The sequence below is a fragment of the Artemia sp. Qi Xiang Cuo genome, chromosome 7 (genome assembly GCF_049724085.1).
Source record: "Artemia sp. Qi Xiang Cuo chromosome 7, ASM4972408v1, whole genome shotgun sequence".
NCBI classification, from domain to species: Eukaryota; Metazoa; Arthropoda; class Branchiopoda; order Anostraca; family Artemiidae; genus Artemia; species Artemia sp. Qi Xiang Cuo.
Window position 1 is genome coordinate 57,449,833 of NC_142800.1, and position 15,169 is coordinate 57,465,001.

The following is a 15,169-nucleotide window of genomic DNA, read 5'->3' on the forward strand; positions in this document are numbered from 1 at the left end:
GATTGGTAATCAGACGCTCTAGGCCCTTTTTAAGAGTCAAAGTGATCAGAGGGCAGCTACCCCCCCCTCTATACACACGTCATATTGTCTCGAAGTGCGTCTAACAGAAATCTTTACATAGCCAGTTTAGTCAAAATAGTCCATATAACATATAACAAGGCTTTTGGGGTTGAAACAAACCCCAGAGACTAGGGGCAAGGGTTGTAAGTTATGCCCAGGAGGTATTAAAGGTTTTTATGGAAAGGATGGTTGCTTAACTTCAGAAGAGCCTCAGTTATTCTCCCTGAAAAAGACTATGTCAATATAAAACGAACAGAAATTAATCAAAAAAACTTTTTGTACAAAATAAGTTTTTAAAAAAAAAATAAAGAACTCCATTAAACCAAAAATGAACAAAAAAAGAAACAAATAATCTACCAAGCATACAACTATCACAAATCAGTATTAATAAATAAATGAAACCCAAAACAAACAGAATTTAAAATAAGTCAAACTCAAAACGAGTAGAAATTAATCTGATAAGGTTCTAACCCTATGTTTTCTAAAAGCAAGAATATAATTTGTACTTTACTGAAAAAAATTCTTTAAATTTTTTTTACTTTTATAACTTTAAGAAATCAAAAATTAATTAAGATTTCAAGGAATAAATATCAGCATTATGCATATTAAACTGACAATACACATTTTTTTTTAGTAAATTCATTTGAATTTTTTTCAGTAAAGTACAAATCGTATTCTGGCTTTTAGAAAGCATAGGATTTAGAACCTGTTTGTTATTGAGGACATAAATTTTTGTGAGTGGGTGGGCTCAAAATACAAAATCAATCGTATTTGCAGACCAATATTTTTCAGGGATAAGGGGGAGAACTTTCGGAAATATTTTGGGGAGAACTTCCTGTAATCATTTATTCGTAATATTTTATAATGTAATTCCATAATCTCTATTAGAAAAAAAAACATCACTTTCCCTTGTCCTTGAATCTTCTTTGAATTTTGTTGCGTAAAATTTTTGAAAGTAATAGCAATTTATTAAAAAAAAAAAGAAAACGGAGACAAAATCAATCGATAGCACACCAAAAGCGTCGCTTGCAAGGACGTGCTAATAACAAAAATTAAAAAAAAAATTGAAGAAAAAAATTAAAAAAAAAAAGAAAAAAAAAAAAAAGTATAATCTATAATAAGCAGAAGGGTGAAATCGTGTACCGAAAAAAAAACATATAAATAATTTATACACAATAAAACAACATAATATAATAATCCCAAAGTAAAAAAAAAAAAAAAAACAAGAATGAGCAATTACTGTCAAATTTAATCCCAACAATCTCAATCTGTTTCGAAGGTATACTTACCAAGCAACCCTACACGTAGCTCAGATTTAAATTGATTAATTGTTAATTCCTTGGTACTTGGGACAAGCTTATTGCACAGCTTAGTCCCTCAATAAATAACTGAAAAAGCAGTCCTACTAGAAACTAAGCGAGGAACCTCAATACCTTCACTTGTCCGAGTTTCATGACAATGAACATTGGACCTTTCCCGAAATATTCCCGTAAAACAGTCTGGAAGGCACCCATAACAATACTTATACATAAAAACCAGTGTATAAAAATCACGTAATCCAGCTGCAGGCATTATATTAATTATACTGCACATTGACCTGACTGAATCCCGATTCCCTTTCCACAAAATGATCTAATAGCATTATTCTGCAGTACACGTATTGAGGGGAAAGTACCAAGCCATACAGTCGAACAGTTTAAAATATACGGATGTATCAAAGGAAAATATAATAACCGTAAAACATATGAAGGAAAAAAGTGTTTTAATTTACTTATAGCTTATTTTACTTATAGCTTTTACATGGTACTTCAATGATAAATTTTCGTAAATAATAATCCCAAGGTACTTAACGGAACTTGACCGCTTAACAATTCACTTCGGTGAAGCTAGTTCAGTAATCCAAGGATAAAAATTTAGAGACCGTGAAAAGATAACAAAATTTGACTTACTTATATTTAGGTCGAGCCGGTTTCCTTCAACCATAGACGTGTCTTAGTCATTCCTGCATTAATTGTAGAGGTAAGTAGTTGTTCAGTTGAAGCAACGCACATCAATGTCGCATCATCAGCAAATAAGGGTATAGTGATCCTGAACCCAGAAGGTGCAGGATCGACTAAATCCCTAAATGTAGAAGAATTGCAACATCATTTGGCAGATCATTAATAAAAATCAAAAAGAGAGTAGGACCTAATACAGAGCCCTGAGGGACACCACATTTAACAAGACTTTTACTTGAAGAAAATCCATTAAGGTGAACTTACTGCTCCCTATTATGGAGGTAATCAGGAAGCAAAGCCAAAGTAGCCCCTATTCGTCCATAAAAGTCACTTTTTCACAATAGTATTTGGTGGTCAACAGAGTCAAATGCCTTAATCAAATCTAGAAACAAACCAGCTACTCTAACACTATTATCAAGAGCTCCACTAATTACGGAATTTATGTGTGATAATGCCATCTATGTAGTTCTACCCTTCCTGGAACCAAATTAAATTGAATTTAACAGTTTATGCAGTTCCAAATGATCATATATTCTAGTGTTAATACACTTTTCTAATACACGATAAATAACAGGTAAGACCAAGATAGGCCGATAATTTCTAAGATCATTCTTATTACCGCCTTTAAAAATAGGAGTTATCCTAGTAACTTTAAAGCAATCAGCAAACCTTCCCTGTTTCTAACACACATTAATAAGGGAAGTAAAAACATCAGCAATATAAGGAAACGCTGTTTTTAACACTAGAAAATTAAGTGAATCGTTACCGGCCGATGTACTTTCCATCCCAAACATAATTTTCTTTACTTCACCACGAGAGAAGGGTTTCATATACATAGAAATATCAATTGGAGTCTTCATAAAAAAAAAAACTCCAAAGGAGGATCATCATCAGGAGGTAAAATACGGTAGATAAAGTTACGCCAATATTAGCAAAATGTAGAGAAAGAGCACCACATACCTCTTCTGGTTTAATCGTTGGCAAACCATTCCGCATTATAGTCGAGGACCCAGCCTCTGAAAACTGACACAGGTGTGGTCAGCGAGATGACCTTGAAACGGAGGTTGAACCCAACGTAACTGACCATGCTGATTACGGAAACGACCGCTATATTGTTGAGAAATGTTGGCGTGTTGTTGTAAGATCAAAGTTTTAGGTTTCTTCAGCTTTTAGCTACGAATAAAATGTGTAAGTGTCAAAGTAAAGCCAGAAATGCATCGATTCTAGAAACCTAATACAGGAAACGTTGCAAATTCACCTCGCAGCAGAGAAGAGGAGAAACTGAACAGCTAAGAAACTTTTAACTCAAAATGAAACAACTAAAAGAACAAATGGCTGTTACATATAAGAACAAATTGTCCAAATTTCAAAACTCGTCTTCCGAGGACTCATCTGCCGATTCGTTATATTTTCCTGCACACTGACACAACAAATCACAGCCTCTGTTCTTGTCAACACACGGGCAGGCTCTAGAGCAAGTTTGACAAAGGCAGTATTCAGGACTGGTACCTTGTGGGAAAGGATCTCCCCCCATTGGAACTGGACAAATTTTGCCTTTCGAAAAAGTCCAGCCGAATCGAGTAGGGTCAACTGGCAAAGGCCTTGGCAAGTTCGCTTCCAAAAGGAATTTGACCTGTAGCAAAGAACGCATAGTGTGAAAAGAAGAAGCGTCATCTGTCGGAGGCAAGTATTTCAGTTCCCGTTTTCTCGGGTACAGGTGAATGCGCAAATCGTTCAAAGACTTGAAGTCACCAGGGTCTTTGCCGTACATTGCTACAACTACCTTCCGGCAGGCAGATGTAAATTCTTCCAAAGCCAGCATGGGCATCATCGCACCCTAGCCTCACAATCACGTTCCGTACATCCTCAGAGAGGTCCCATCTTTCAACTGCTTTCATAGCTGACTTTTTGCCCTTGCCATAAAAAAAGCTGACGGCATCACACCCAGTAACACAGTGGACCACTGGCAGGCAACTGAGCAGACTGTTTGGCAGGACTTCACAAAGCTGGTGAATTGGCACAGATTACTTCTGAAAATTCACATATATGGCACAATCAACCAGCTCCTTCTTTTCATATAGCTGACAGCAGTGATACAGAAGTCCAACAACTATGTCAGTGTCATTTGCTAGCACAGCAATCTCCTTGAAGTTTCTCCCTAGAGCATCAAGGACATGTAAAATTATCCTTGTGTCCGCTTCTTCATGGTCTGAGCTGAGACGCTCTTTGTAATCTTCTGCACTCACATTTGCTGGCAATTTCGCAACTTTCATCCGATCTGAAAAGCCTCCCGAGAGATACAGTGTCACACCTTGCTTGACGAGATCCACAGACCCTTCACAAATCTCAAAGAGAACCTCAAGGAGCTGACTTTTTGTCTTCGAACTTGCCAAGATGGAGGTCCAGTTGAACAGCTTTGTATTCCTTCCCAGCAATATTTGTGCTCTAGCGTTCACACCTCTGTGCTCGTGGCAACCGCTGCTGTCTTTCAAGCTGACATGATTTCCAGCGGCATCTCGATACCCGAATAAACCGTCATATCTGTCAGCTACAACGTGAATTTCTCGCACATCCAAAAAAGTATACATCCACTGTTTCAACATTCTTCGGGAGTACGTTTCCACTGTTTCGAAATCACTAGGGGGATGGCTTTTACTGTTTCGAATCACTAGGGGGATGGCTATTTATATACAAATTATGACTTAATCTATTATTTACATACAGTGGACTCAACTGGCCTATGTAGGATTTTATAAAAAAGGGAGTGGGGGGTTGATGAAATTTGTGAAAATAAGGATTTTTTTCTTCTAATAACTGGTGGAATAGATGTGATGGTTTCAGGGATGAATCCAGGAATTTTTTAGGGGGGGGGGGCGCAAAATTTCTTGATCCGATAGACTTACGTTAGGTTTCACTTTCATAACACACAGATATTTAAAATTAATCAAAGGTCAGGGCCCTCTAGAGGGAGGAGTGGAAGTAAGTACTTCAGAAGACCTTCCCATAACACATTTGAGCCTGTATACCCACCCCTGAAAGTTTCATTCTCCTAACCTAACCCCTATCCAAGATAGCCAAAATTAGCTAAAGTAGAATTTTACAAAAAAGACAGATGGATCTACAGGCTAAGGTATTTCCTGGGATGGTATTTTGAAGTACCTAGCTCCACTCTTTCTCCCACTAAAGGGTCCTGAAATTTGCCTACATGACAGGTAGAACCTATTGAAATTTGACAAAACAACTCTTTACCTTAATTTTCAGTTACTGGTTTCTTATTCTCTGGCTTTAGTTCTGAAAATATAATTCCTGTAATTTGAGTAGAATTTTGAACCATATTAATGTTTTTTTTTTAATATATTAAATGTATTTGCATATTTTTAAAACCTTAATGCTTGGGATTGAGCAAAGTTGTGAAACTGAAAATTTTGTTGTTTTAATTCATTCAAGCAGAAGATCTATTTTGCAAGGTTTCACTCAAAATCAAAGGCCAGGACCCTCTAGAGGGAGGAGTGGAGTTTGGTACTTCAAAATACCTTCCCAGGACATATTTTAGCCTGTAGACCCATCCCTGAAAGTTTGATATTCCTAACTTATCTCCGAACCAAGATAGCCAAAAGTAGCTTAAGTAGAATTTTATCAATGCTGGAGCTATGCCCCTGATGGAAACAAGGTTAAAAAAAAATAAAAAATTATCAATAATTCCCCCTTTGTTAGCCTACTGTTTCTAAATGTAAGAAATAGTGCTATTACAACTAAATCCTGAAGCATGTCAATACAACTGAAACTTTTAGATTCCTGAATTTATACTTTCTCACCATGATAGTTGTCACCCAGACAATACCCCTCTATTTTCTATATTCTACCCCTCTTTTTCAGAAATGAATTTTACCCCCACCCCTATTAATACTATTTCAGGGTAGCCTATATATTTGCACATTAGGGCAGTGGGGGTAAAGTTTATTTCTGATACAAATGAGAGGTAGGTTTAAAACTTACCCCCCTGCCTCTAATGTGTAAATATATACCCTGAATTGGTATATATAGCCTAGGGGGGCGGGGAGGAAATTCATTTTGACAAAAATGATTATTATATTGGTTAAGAGCATAAAAAGGGCATCAAGTAGTATGTTTACTTTATTTGTAAGTCACTAATTTTATAATGGGTGAGATAGGGAATGATCATACTGCTAATTCTATAAACTGTGCTCGGAACTGAACAGGAAGCTGATGCAAAAGGTTGTCAACCCCTGAAATACTAGGCTACTATGCTATAGCTTACTACTATGCTATAGCCTACTAATACTAGGCTACGCTTGCTAGATACACTACACTTGATAAATCACTGATGAAGCCGGAAACACGCTGGCAAATACTGATATATGCTGGATGTATGAGATAATGAAATTAGCTTGTTGGCTTTTGTGGGATCATTCTATCCAGATACTTTCCCTCGACAATAGCATTGTCTACTTAGGGCATGTATCTTGTGCTCTCAAAATGGCGTTGCTAACCGAGAAAAAAAGAAGCCAACAGGCAACTTCGAACTGCGATAGCTGCTGATGCAAGCGTCTGACACAAGTATTGCGGGCCTTCTCGGGATCATTAGGTCATGCTCTGTCCTTTGGTACAGAAAAATCTTGGTTATTTCACTGACCACTCACAAACTAAAATAGAGCAGATTCCTTCGGTTGGGTCCCAGACTACTACTACTTCATCGGGGAGAATAGAATTTTCTGACGATATCATGCTTTAATTATTTTCCATGTTTTGCAGGGTTACCACAAGTTTCAGTGAATTTGTTTTTGAAATATTTTTTTTACCGTTTCTCAATGGTTTATTAAGGGCATTCCTGTATTTTTTATAAATTCTTTAAAAGATTGGATTGCTTTCATTTTTTAAGGAATTCTTATAAAGTTTATCTCTTTTATTGAGACAACGTAATAGGCTACGCGACAGCCATGGTTTCTTATGATTCTTTTTCCTTGATAGTGAACGAGCCATCATGCAAGTCTTTGTCATTATCGAAATCAGCATATCATAAAATCTTTGAAAACTCATATTCATATCATCCGTAAAATCAACCAAATTATTCCAATCAACTTCTGCAATTTTCTGCTTAAACTTTTGAAGGTTGCTCTAGCTAAACATGGGTATTGGATTCTTTGGAATTATTGGTGCTGGCTTTGGGGGGAATACAAACCTCAAATCTTGCCGAAATCCCAAAATGATCTGATACATCTGTAATAATAACTCTTTGAGCTGAAAAATCCAAACTTGAAAAAATATTGTCAATAAGCTTCGATGATGAGGTGGTGACTCGTGTGCATATATTAATAGTAGGAAATAAACCATAGGATATACAAAGCTGCAAAAAATCCATAGAAGCGCTCGTATCAAGCTCCTGAAGGTCAATATTAAAATCCCCGAGCATCATAAATGAATGTGAACCAGTTGGTAATTTCTCAAGCTGCTTATCCAGAAAATCCATAAAGATAGGTATGGAGCCAGAAGGCGGCCTATATAATATAATAACAAATACATCTTTAGGTTTCAGCCTAAGCTGAAGAATAAATGGTTCAAATAACATTTCCTGATATACTACTAGGTCATTTCTTACCAAAACCTCAATATCGCTTCAAATATATGCTCCATTTCCTCCATGTTGTCTGAACTGTTGATTCCTATTGTATAATTTCTATTCTGGAATTTGTGAGAGAGCTGTATTTTGGTTATTCAGCCAGGTTTCAGTAAGACCGATAATCTGAAAAACAGAAAGTTCCCACATCTCATTTAAAAAATTAAACGAAGAATTTAGCCCTTGGCAATTAAGGTGGAAGACTTTAAGGCCTCTTGCATCACTATACTCAAACTGAATTCCATCTTTAAACAAATATTTTGAACTACCTGCTATCCCTATGTCATAACCCCGATGTAGCTGCTCCGTAAATATACCTCCAAAATCTACATTAGAAGCTTCCAGATTATTAAGACGGCTAATACTCCGGGAATCACGATCATAATTATCCATTGTTATTAAATTCCAAAAAAACTCGGTACATGGTTTCAATAATAATAGAGATAAAAAAAAAGACACAAAAAGAAAAACAAAAATAATCAACTTCAAAGCACTAATAAGAAAAAGAACAGGCCATAAAAATATTGCCTATAGCCCCTTCATCTATCTAGCTCCTAACGCAACGGCTCGCAGCTTAGTAATTCACACAAAGCCCAACATCATAAAATTACTCAAAAACTAACATAACAAATCATCAATAAGACTTAACCAACAAAATACACAAATTAAGGTATCAACAGACCCTTTCTATTGTACCAAGGCACTTTAGCTACAGTGTTGTCATTTTGAAAGCCATTCAGTTAGTCGTAATTCAATTAATCGTAAATTAAATTTGAACTATTTATTTAATATTACAGCCACGTTCAATGTTCTCCATTCGATACAACGTTTCATGACTGTCGATGGGAAAGCGCGAAATTCCTAGAGGGTGTCTGTGGTCATAAAGAGGATGCTGGTGTTCGTTGTAAGCCTATTGCTTGGGGAGGAGTGAGGTTTGGAATAACAGCGAAAAAGTCAAAAATGAAAGATGTTATAATAGAGAAAGCAGGTGTATTTGACTATTCAAGGCAAAACTTCTATGCAGGTAACGCGATATTTTATATGTATTATTGTCCTAACTGTGACCTAGCTATTCATTCTGTATTTCAAGTACTGCCTCATGAAGTTATGAATGTTTTAGCAAGAAAAAACGGAAGCTCGAATTAACTTTGAAGTTTGTAATTTCAGCAAGCGTTGGGGAGGGATTATTTGTCACAATCTAGAGTCTCCATGGGAAGGTGGCAAAGGCTAAAAAAGGTCTTCTGTTTTAATATAGCGAAAAAGATTGATTGCAATATATCTCTCTGTGCCTCTTTGAATATACCCGCAGTTTGTTGGTCTATTTTCTTATGCCACCTGTTTCTTTTAAGTCCTTTAGAGCTTTTTTAGTAAGTCCCGCATAATGTTTTATATTTTTGTGTATAATACATAAGTTTAATCAATTTGAAGTACGTTACGAATAATATTTCGGTAAGAGCCTTACCGAATAATATTAACATTATCAACTAATGACCTTATTGATAGTTAACTAACAATACAATTAACTAATAACTAAAAAATAATTAAAAATAGTTGAAAACTAGATTAACTAATAACAATAATAACGACTGTTATTAACTAAAAGTTATCAATATTTTGAAAATGCAATTAAAGATTCGAAAACTATTCATCAAGGAATATAGGAGAACAAAAAAATAGACCTGATAGCGTCTGAAATGTCAAAGCTTGGCTAAGAAAAGCTGTTGAATCCTAAAGATAGGGTCTAAGTTAAATACCCTAGCCCTCAAATTAAACTTCTTAGGGATGATGTTATCCCTAAGTAATCCCCGGAAGAAAATAGTGATCCCTAAGTAAATCCCTGTAAGTGATCACTAATTTCTTTACTCTAGTAAAAGATATATCCTGGAAATTGAAATTCTGTTTCTTTTAGATGTCTAAGAATAAATCTTTGGAAAAGCTGATCTAGAAAACCCAGTTTCTGTTTCATCATTGTCCTTATAAATTTTCTTTTATTTGCATGCCTTCGTATTTTTATCAAGTGGTACTATGGAAAATGAATAAGGAGGCATGCACTTTGCTAAACACCAAATTGATTTGTAAAGTAACGGATAATTTCTAAAACTGTTCCATTAGAGATATTTTGTGTATGAAGAGACGAAGACTTACAAAATCAAGAAAATATGAAGAATAAACAATCTAGGACAGTTTCTAGCCAGTGAATGACGAAAAAAAAAACATTCAGCATTCTAGCGTTGCCTATGGTAAAGAGTCATTATCTATTGTTTTCTCCAGAGCCGCTACTTCATGTGTAAGAGGTGGACGTAGGAATTTCGGAAGGGACTCATTCCATTAGAAATAGGAAGCTCTAGTGCCCTTTTTAAGAGTAAAAAGGGATCAGGTGGCAACCGCCCCTCCTTCCACGTCTTTTTAGCTGCCCTCTCCCCAAAGACATCTAATAAAAAAGTTTAGTGAGCCATTTTGTTCAAAATAGTCTAAATATCAAATAACTATGCCTCCGAGGATTACATGACCACTCAAAGCCCTTGGGGCTAAGGCGGTAGGCTATACAAGTTGCCCATTGTTTACAAATAGGTTTATTGTTCGGAAAGCGTGGCATGTTTGATCCTGTGTCTCCAGAAAGGCTTAGGATATTAAGGTGAAACTTTCAGGAAATGTTGAACTAAATTCAAACACACTATGTGCTTGCTGGTATCAAATGGCATATTAGCGTCATATCAGGAACAGCTGAGTGTTTTAAGTTGTAACTTCTGAGGAGGGTGTTGAAAAGTAATTGGTGGACAACTTGCCCCTTTCCCTCCTCCCCCCCTCAGCACTGATTTTGAGATAGGCATTTTGTTTATTATAGTAAAAGTCGAATAACTAGGCTTCCTTGGATTTCATGGCCCCCGCAGCCCCTGGGATAGGGGTTGCAAATTATCCAATTTGCCCATTGCATGATGTATGATTGGGAAAGGGGAATGTTTGACCTAAATGCATCCAAAAAGAATAATAATATTAAGGTGAAACTTCAGGGAACGTTGAGAGGAGTGCTCAACTAAATCAAAATAGTTTTTGGGCATTAAGGTCATCAAAAGGGCATATGTATAATATCTTAGGAACGACTATGGGTGTTAACTTGAAATTTTCTGGCGCTCCTCTACTACTACTGAGACCACTTGTAAATGCAACTACTTGGGACTTTGACTATGACTTCTTGCAACTGTGGCGTCATGCGACTACGCCTGCTTGCGACTGCGACTACCTGTGACTGCGAATGTAAATGTGACTACTTGCGACTGCGAATACTTGCAACAGTGACCACTGGCAACTGAAACATGAACTACTTTCGACTGTGATTGCATCTACTTGCGACTGAGACTAGTTTGCGGTGCTACTGCTTGCGTCTGCGATTGTGACTACTATCGACTCTGACTGCGACGATTTGTGACGGTGCCTGTGATTACTTTAAGCTACTACTACTACTACTTAAATTAAAATTGCGACTTTGACTGCTACACTATTTCTACTGCTACTATTACTAATAATACTACTGTTGAACTAAGTCGAAAGAGCTTAAGTGTATCAAGGTTGTCAAAAGGGCTTACCTGCACTATCTCTGGAATGGCTACGGTTATTAAGTTGCAAATTTTTGGAAATTCTGAGGGGGTGTTTAAGTAATCAAAAGACTGTGTGGATTCAGATGCTCCCAGGGGCGTATCTGCTATATCTCAGAAACTGCTAAGGGTATTAAGTTGAACCTTTCGGAGAATGTTGAGGGGAATGTTGCACTACATCAAAAGACACTTAGTGTATCCAGGTTTTCAAAATGGCGTATCCATCTTGACCTCAGGAACGGCTACGGGTATTAAGTTGACATGTACATGGAATGCGGGGGGGGGGATATTAAACTAACTCACCAGACAGTATATAAATTCAGGTCGACAAAGCAGCATATCTGTAATACCGCAAGAACAGTTAAGGATATTAGGTTGAAAGTTTCAGAGAATGTTGAGGGGGATGTTCAACTTAAGGACACTGTGTACATCCTGGTTGTCAAAATGACATACCTGCAATGTCTCAGGAATAATTAAGGGTATTAAGTAGAAACTTTCAGAGAAAGTTGAGCGGGGTGTTGAACTTATTTAAAATATTCTATGTGTATCCCAATGTTCAAAAGGGGGTATTTGGAATACCTCATGAACGGCTAATAGTACTAAGTTGAAACTATCAGGGAGTATTGAGGGGGATATTGAAGTAAATCGAAAGATACTGTGTGAATCCTGTTTGCCAAATGGTGCGTGCAGTATCTCAAAAACGGCAAGGTTATTCTGTCTAACATTTCAGGGAATGTCGATGGGTTGTTGAAATAAATCAAAAGACGCTATGTGCATGCGCGTTGAGTTTGTCAGAATGAACTCTTTCTCACACTACACAAAACAAACACTAGCGTCAAGTCACAAATGAAAAAGTGTAATGAGTTAGAAATAAAGGGAAATGAGTGATTTCACTGATATACTGTATATTTATTATCATATTTCATTTCCATTCAAATGTAATCTTTTGACCATTCTCCCAGGAGGATTAGTTCAAGAACTGCTTTAAGCCTTGATTTCAGATAGAAGGAACTTCATGCAATAATTGTATTGAGTACAATCAAAGGCAACACTCAGATCACCTAGTTACAACTTAAGAATTTAAATTAGAATCTGATATTTCGATTCTTCAGCTAAAAGCCTTAACATCCGGAGAAATATTCGAAATTATAACCAATAATGAAATTTTAGCATATTAAAACTTAAGACAAGCAGAAGTAAAGTTCTTCTCCAACTTAGTTCTTCTCGTAGTTCTCATTCAAACTTATTGCGGCCAGAAATTACTTTCAAAGAAAAAATGAAACCCAAAACGAACATAAATTAAAATCAGTAATCTTACGAATAATGGATGCTGAATAGATTAAATCCTAAAACTAGTAAAAATTAAAATGAATACTCGAGCCAAACTTAAAACGAATAGGAATTACTACAAACAGGATTTTGGCCGCTGACCCTCCCCCCCCCACCAGCCGTAAACCTTCCAAAGTCTATTTTATCATTTGGGCTTTACTTAAAAAATATTTTAAACATTTTTTTTGTAACCATTGAAAATAAAAGAATTACCGTTAGTTAGAATCTTAAATCCTGAATTTTTGAAATTATCAAAATTAATATTATTTACATTTTGGAAAATTAAAGCACACCGTTGAAAATACATATAGCTTCAATTATTTTGGAGAACTAAGAAATAAATATATCCATTAATTCACTGTTTATTGTTCTCTTGATGTGTAACAGCGATCCGTCATAAATTTTACGAACTATTACAACTAACTACAATAAAGTATAACAATGTTCGGAGTATACTCAATGTGTAAAGTATCTTTTTGAAACTAACGCACGAATTATCAGCTTTGTGTGTGTGTTATTCGAACTAAACTTCACATTATATCCTACTGCACTTTGTTAACGCTCCCTCTAATAGAAGGCTCCCTCTAATATTTGAATTTGTTTTGATTCACCAATTTTGACGTACTAAATGTCCTTGGGTACTAGGAAAACTTTTAAAGCCTCACTTTATTTCAAGTTGGATTCGCCTTTTGATTTTGAGGATGGATATACAAAATCTCTTTCCGTTTTTGCCTACATTAAAATAAATTTTTTTTTTCAGCTCTTAGAGTCGACATCTACCGTCATGTCTTTGAAAACATTCTGGTTCACGATAATGCTGGAGACGGTCTTGGCGTGGTGTTTTCTGACCTTTATTACCCGGAAAATATAGCTAATGTCAAGAATGCAAATTTTTCTGGAAATCGAGGGAATGGAATTGTACTTCTTTCGCTTGGACTGAAATTAACTGGTTAGTTTCGAAAAGCTCGCTCTTTTTCTGTATTGGTCAAGTTTTTTTCGCAACGTCACATATTTCATTTTTCGTAATTGAAGTTAATTTAACAGTATCTAAAATTTAAGAATTAGAATTTCATAGTCTAAATATGAAAAAAGAACAGCCCTGTTCTCATATCTTGCAGAAGCTCTTATCCAGTAAGTTTTGCCTAAAAGGAGAATAACCTGCTTTGAACTAACCTGCTGATGTGATATTTAGTTTTATTATTTTTTTATTTGTAAGAGTTAGCATTTTAGGTAATTACTTGTAAAGAAACTGTCAAAAAAGCATAAGAGTAGAATAATCGTATAGAATTCTAAGAATCCGGTAATATATCATACACCATTGTTGATAATGTTTTTCTATTTGTTTTCGACAATTCCTAGTGCTATACGTTTGTTGTTCTTGCAAAGACAAAGACCAATCATCGTACTTTCTGTTTATCTTGATGTCAAAGCTCATTTTTTAGCAGAGATAATTGTACGCAAAAATCAAAAATGTCTCTTTAAATACCCTCTGTTGATGTTCCCCTCCCGCACTAAAAAAAATGGTACTTTCAAAGGGAGTTCTCAATGCTTCAAAGTTAGCCTCCGTTTGAATTGCAACTAAATATTTGATATGATATGTTGGATAGTTAAAAATGACTTTGAAAAAAATTGAAATTGACCTAAATCACTCCATATTAATCATATATCCGTTCAAAAAAAAAGAAGACTAAAGACTGGGCATCAACGAGTGCCTCAGCGGATCTCAACAGTCCCTCAAGACTATACCTTTATCGAGTTCTACTGCCTGTCTCTAAGCTGTTCATTTTTTTTTTTTTTTTTTTTTTTTTTTTTTTTTTTTTTTTTTTTTTTTAGTTCCAATTAAAGAGGTCATGTCTTTCGCTTGGCGTCATCGTTTTCTATACTACTTTCTCTTTTCATTGGAATGCTCAAAAGTAGATCATAAAGGAGATTAACAGTCCCTCACCTTGAGCAATGAGGAAAATCTTTTTTTTGAATAGGAAGAAATGACGAGTCTCCTTTTTTTCTTTTTTTTTCGTCGCTGGTAGCCAGGCACTGAAACATTGAGAAGTATTTTGCCCATCAATTATTGATGTTGTATTTTTGGAGGGAACAGGGGTTGAAAGCAGTAGGAGTTTGTGCCCTGAGCCTCGAATATGTTTTGTAATTTCATCTATTAAAATGATAATATCTCACCTATTTTTGCAATTCTTTTTTCAAATTTGAGCTAGAAATAAATTGAATACAAAATGAGCATAACATAAAGTCTTACAACTACAGTAATGAAGTGAATGTTTTCATCATCCTACTCTTCAGATGGTACATCTGGGGTGATTACTTACAGTAGGACGAAGCAAACGGGGTAAGCATTGCTTACTGTGCTGTAAAATGCCATAAAACATCTTTGAACGACTTTGTCAAATCCTGCCTACAGATTCACACTGTTTGCGGTATAAAACTGGCCAAAAGAAGATCTTCCCCACTGTATATAAATTTAAACAGTACAATCATTCCCTATCTCAACCATTAGACAAAGCCGGACCGAGATGCAAGTGCTTCGGAGAACATTTAACCAA

At 35.8% G+C, this 15,169-nt stretch overlaps 1 protein-coding gene across 1 annotated transcript in view; it reads left to right on the top strand.

Moving 5' to 3' along the window:
• LOC148950486 (protein bark beetle-like) overlaps nucleotides 1-15,169 on the top strand; it is a 113,429-nt gene that overhangs the window by 44,747 nt on the left and 53,513 nt on the right. The window contains 2 exon segments of the mRNA XM_089091877.1: nucleotides 8,490-8,716; nucleotides 13,375-13,563. Of these exon segments, the coding sequence (XP_088948003.1) occupies nucleotides 8,490-8,716; nucleotides 13,375-13,563 (416 nt within the window).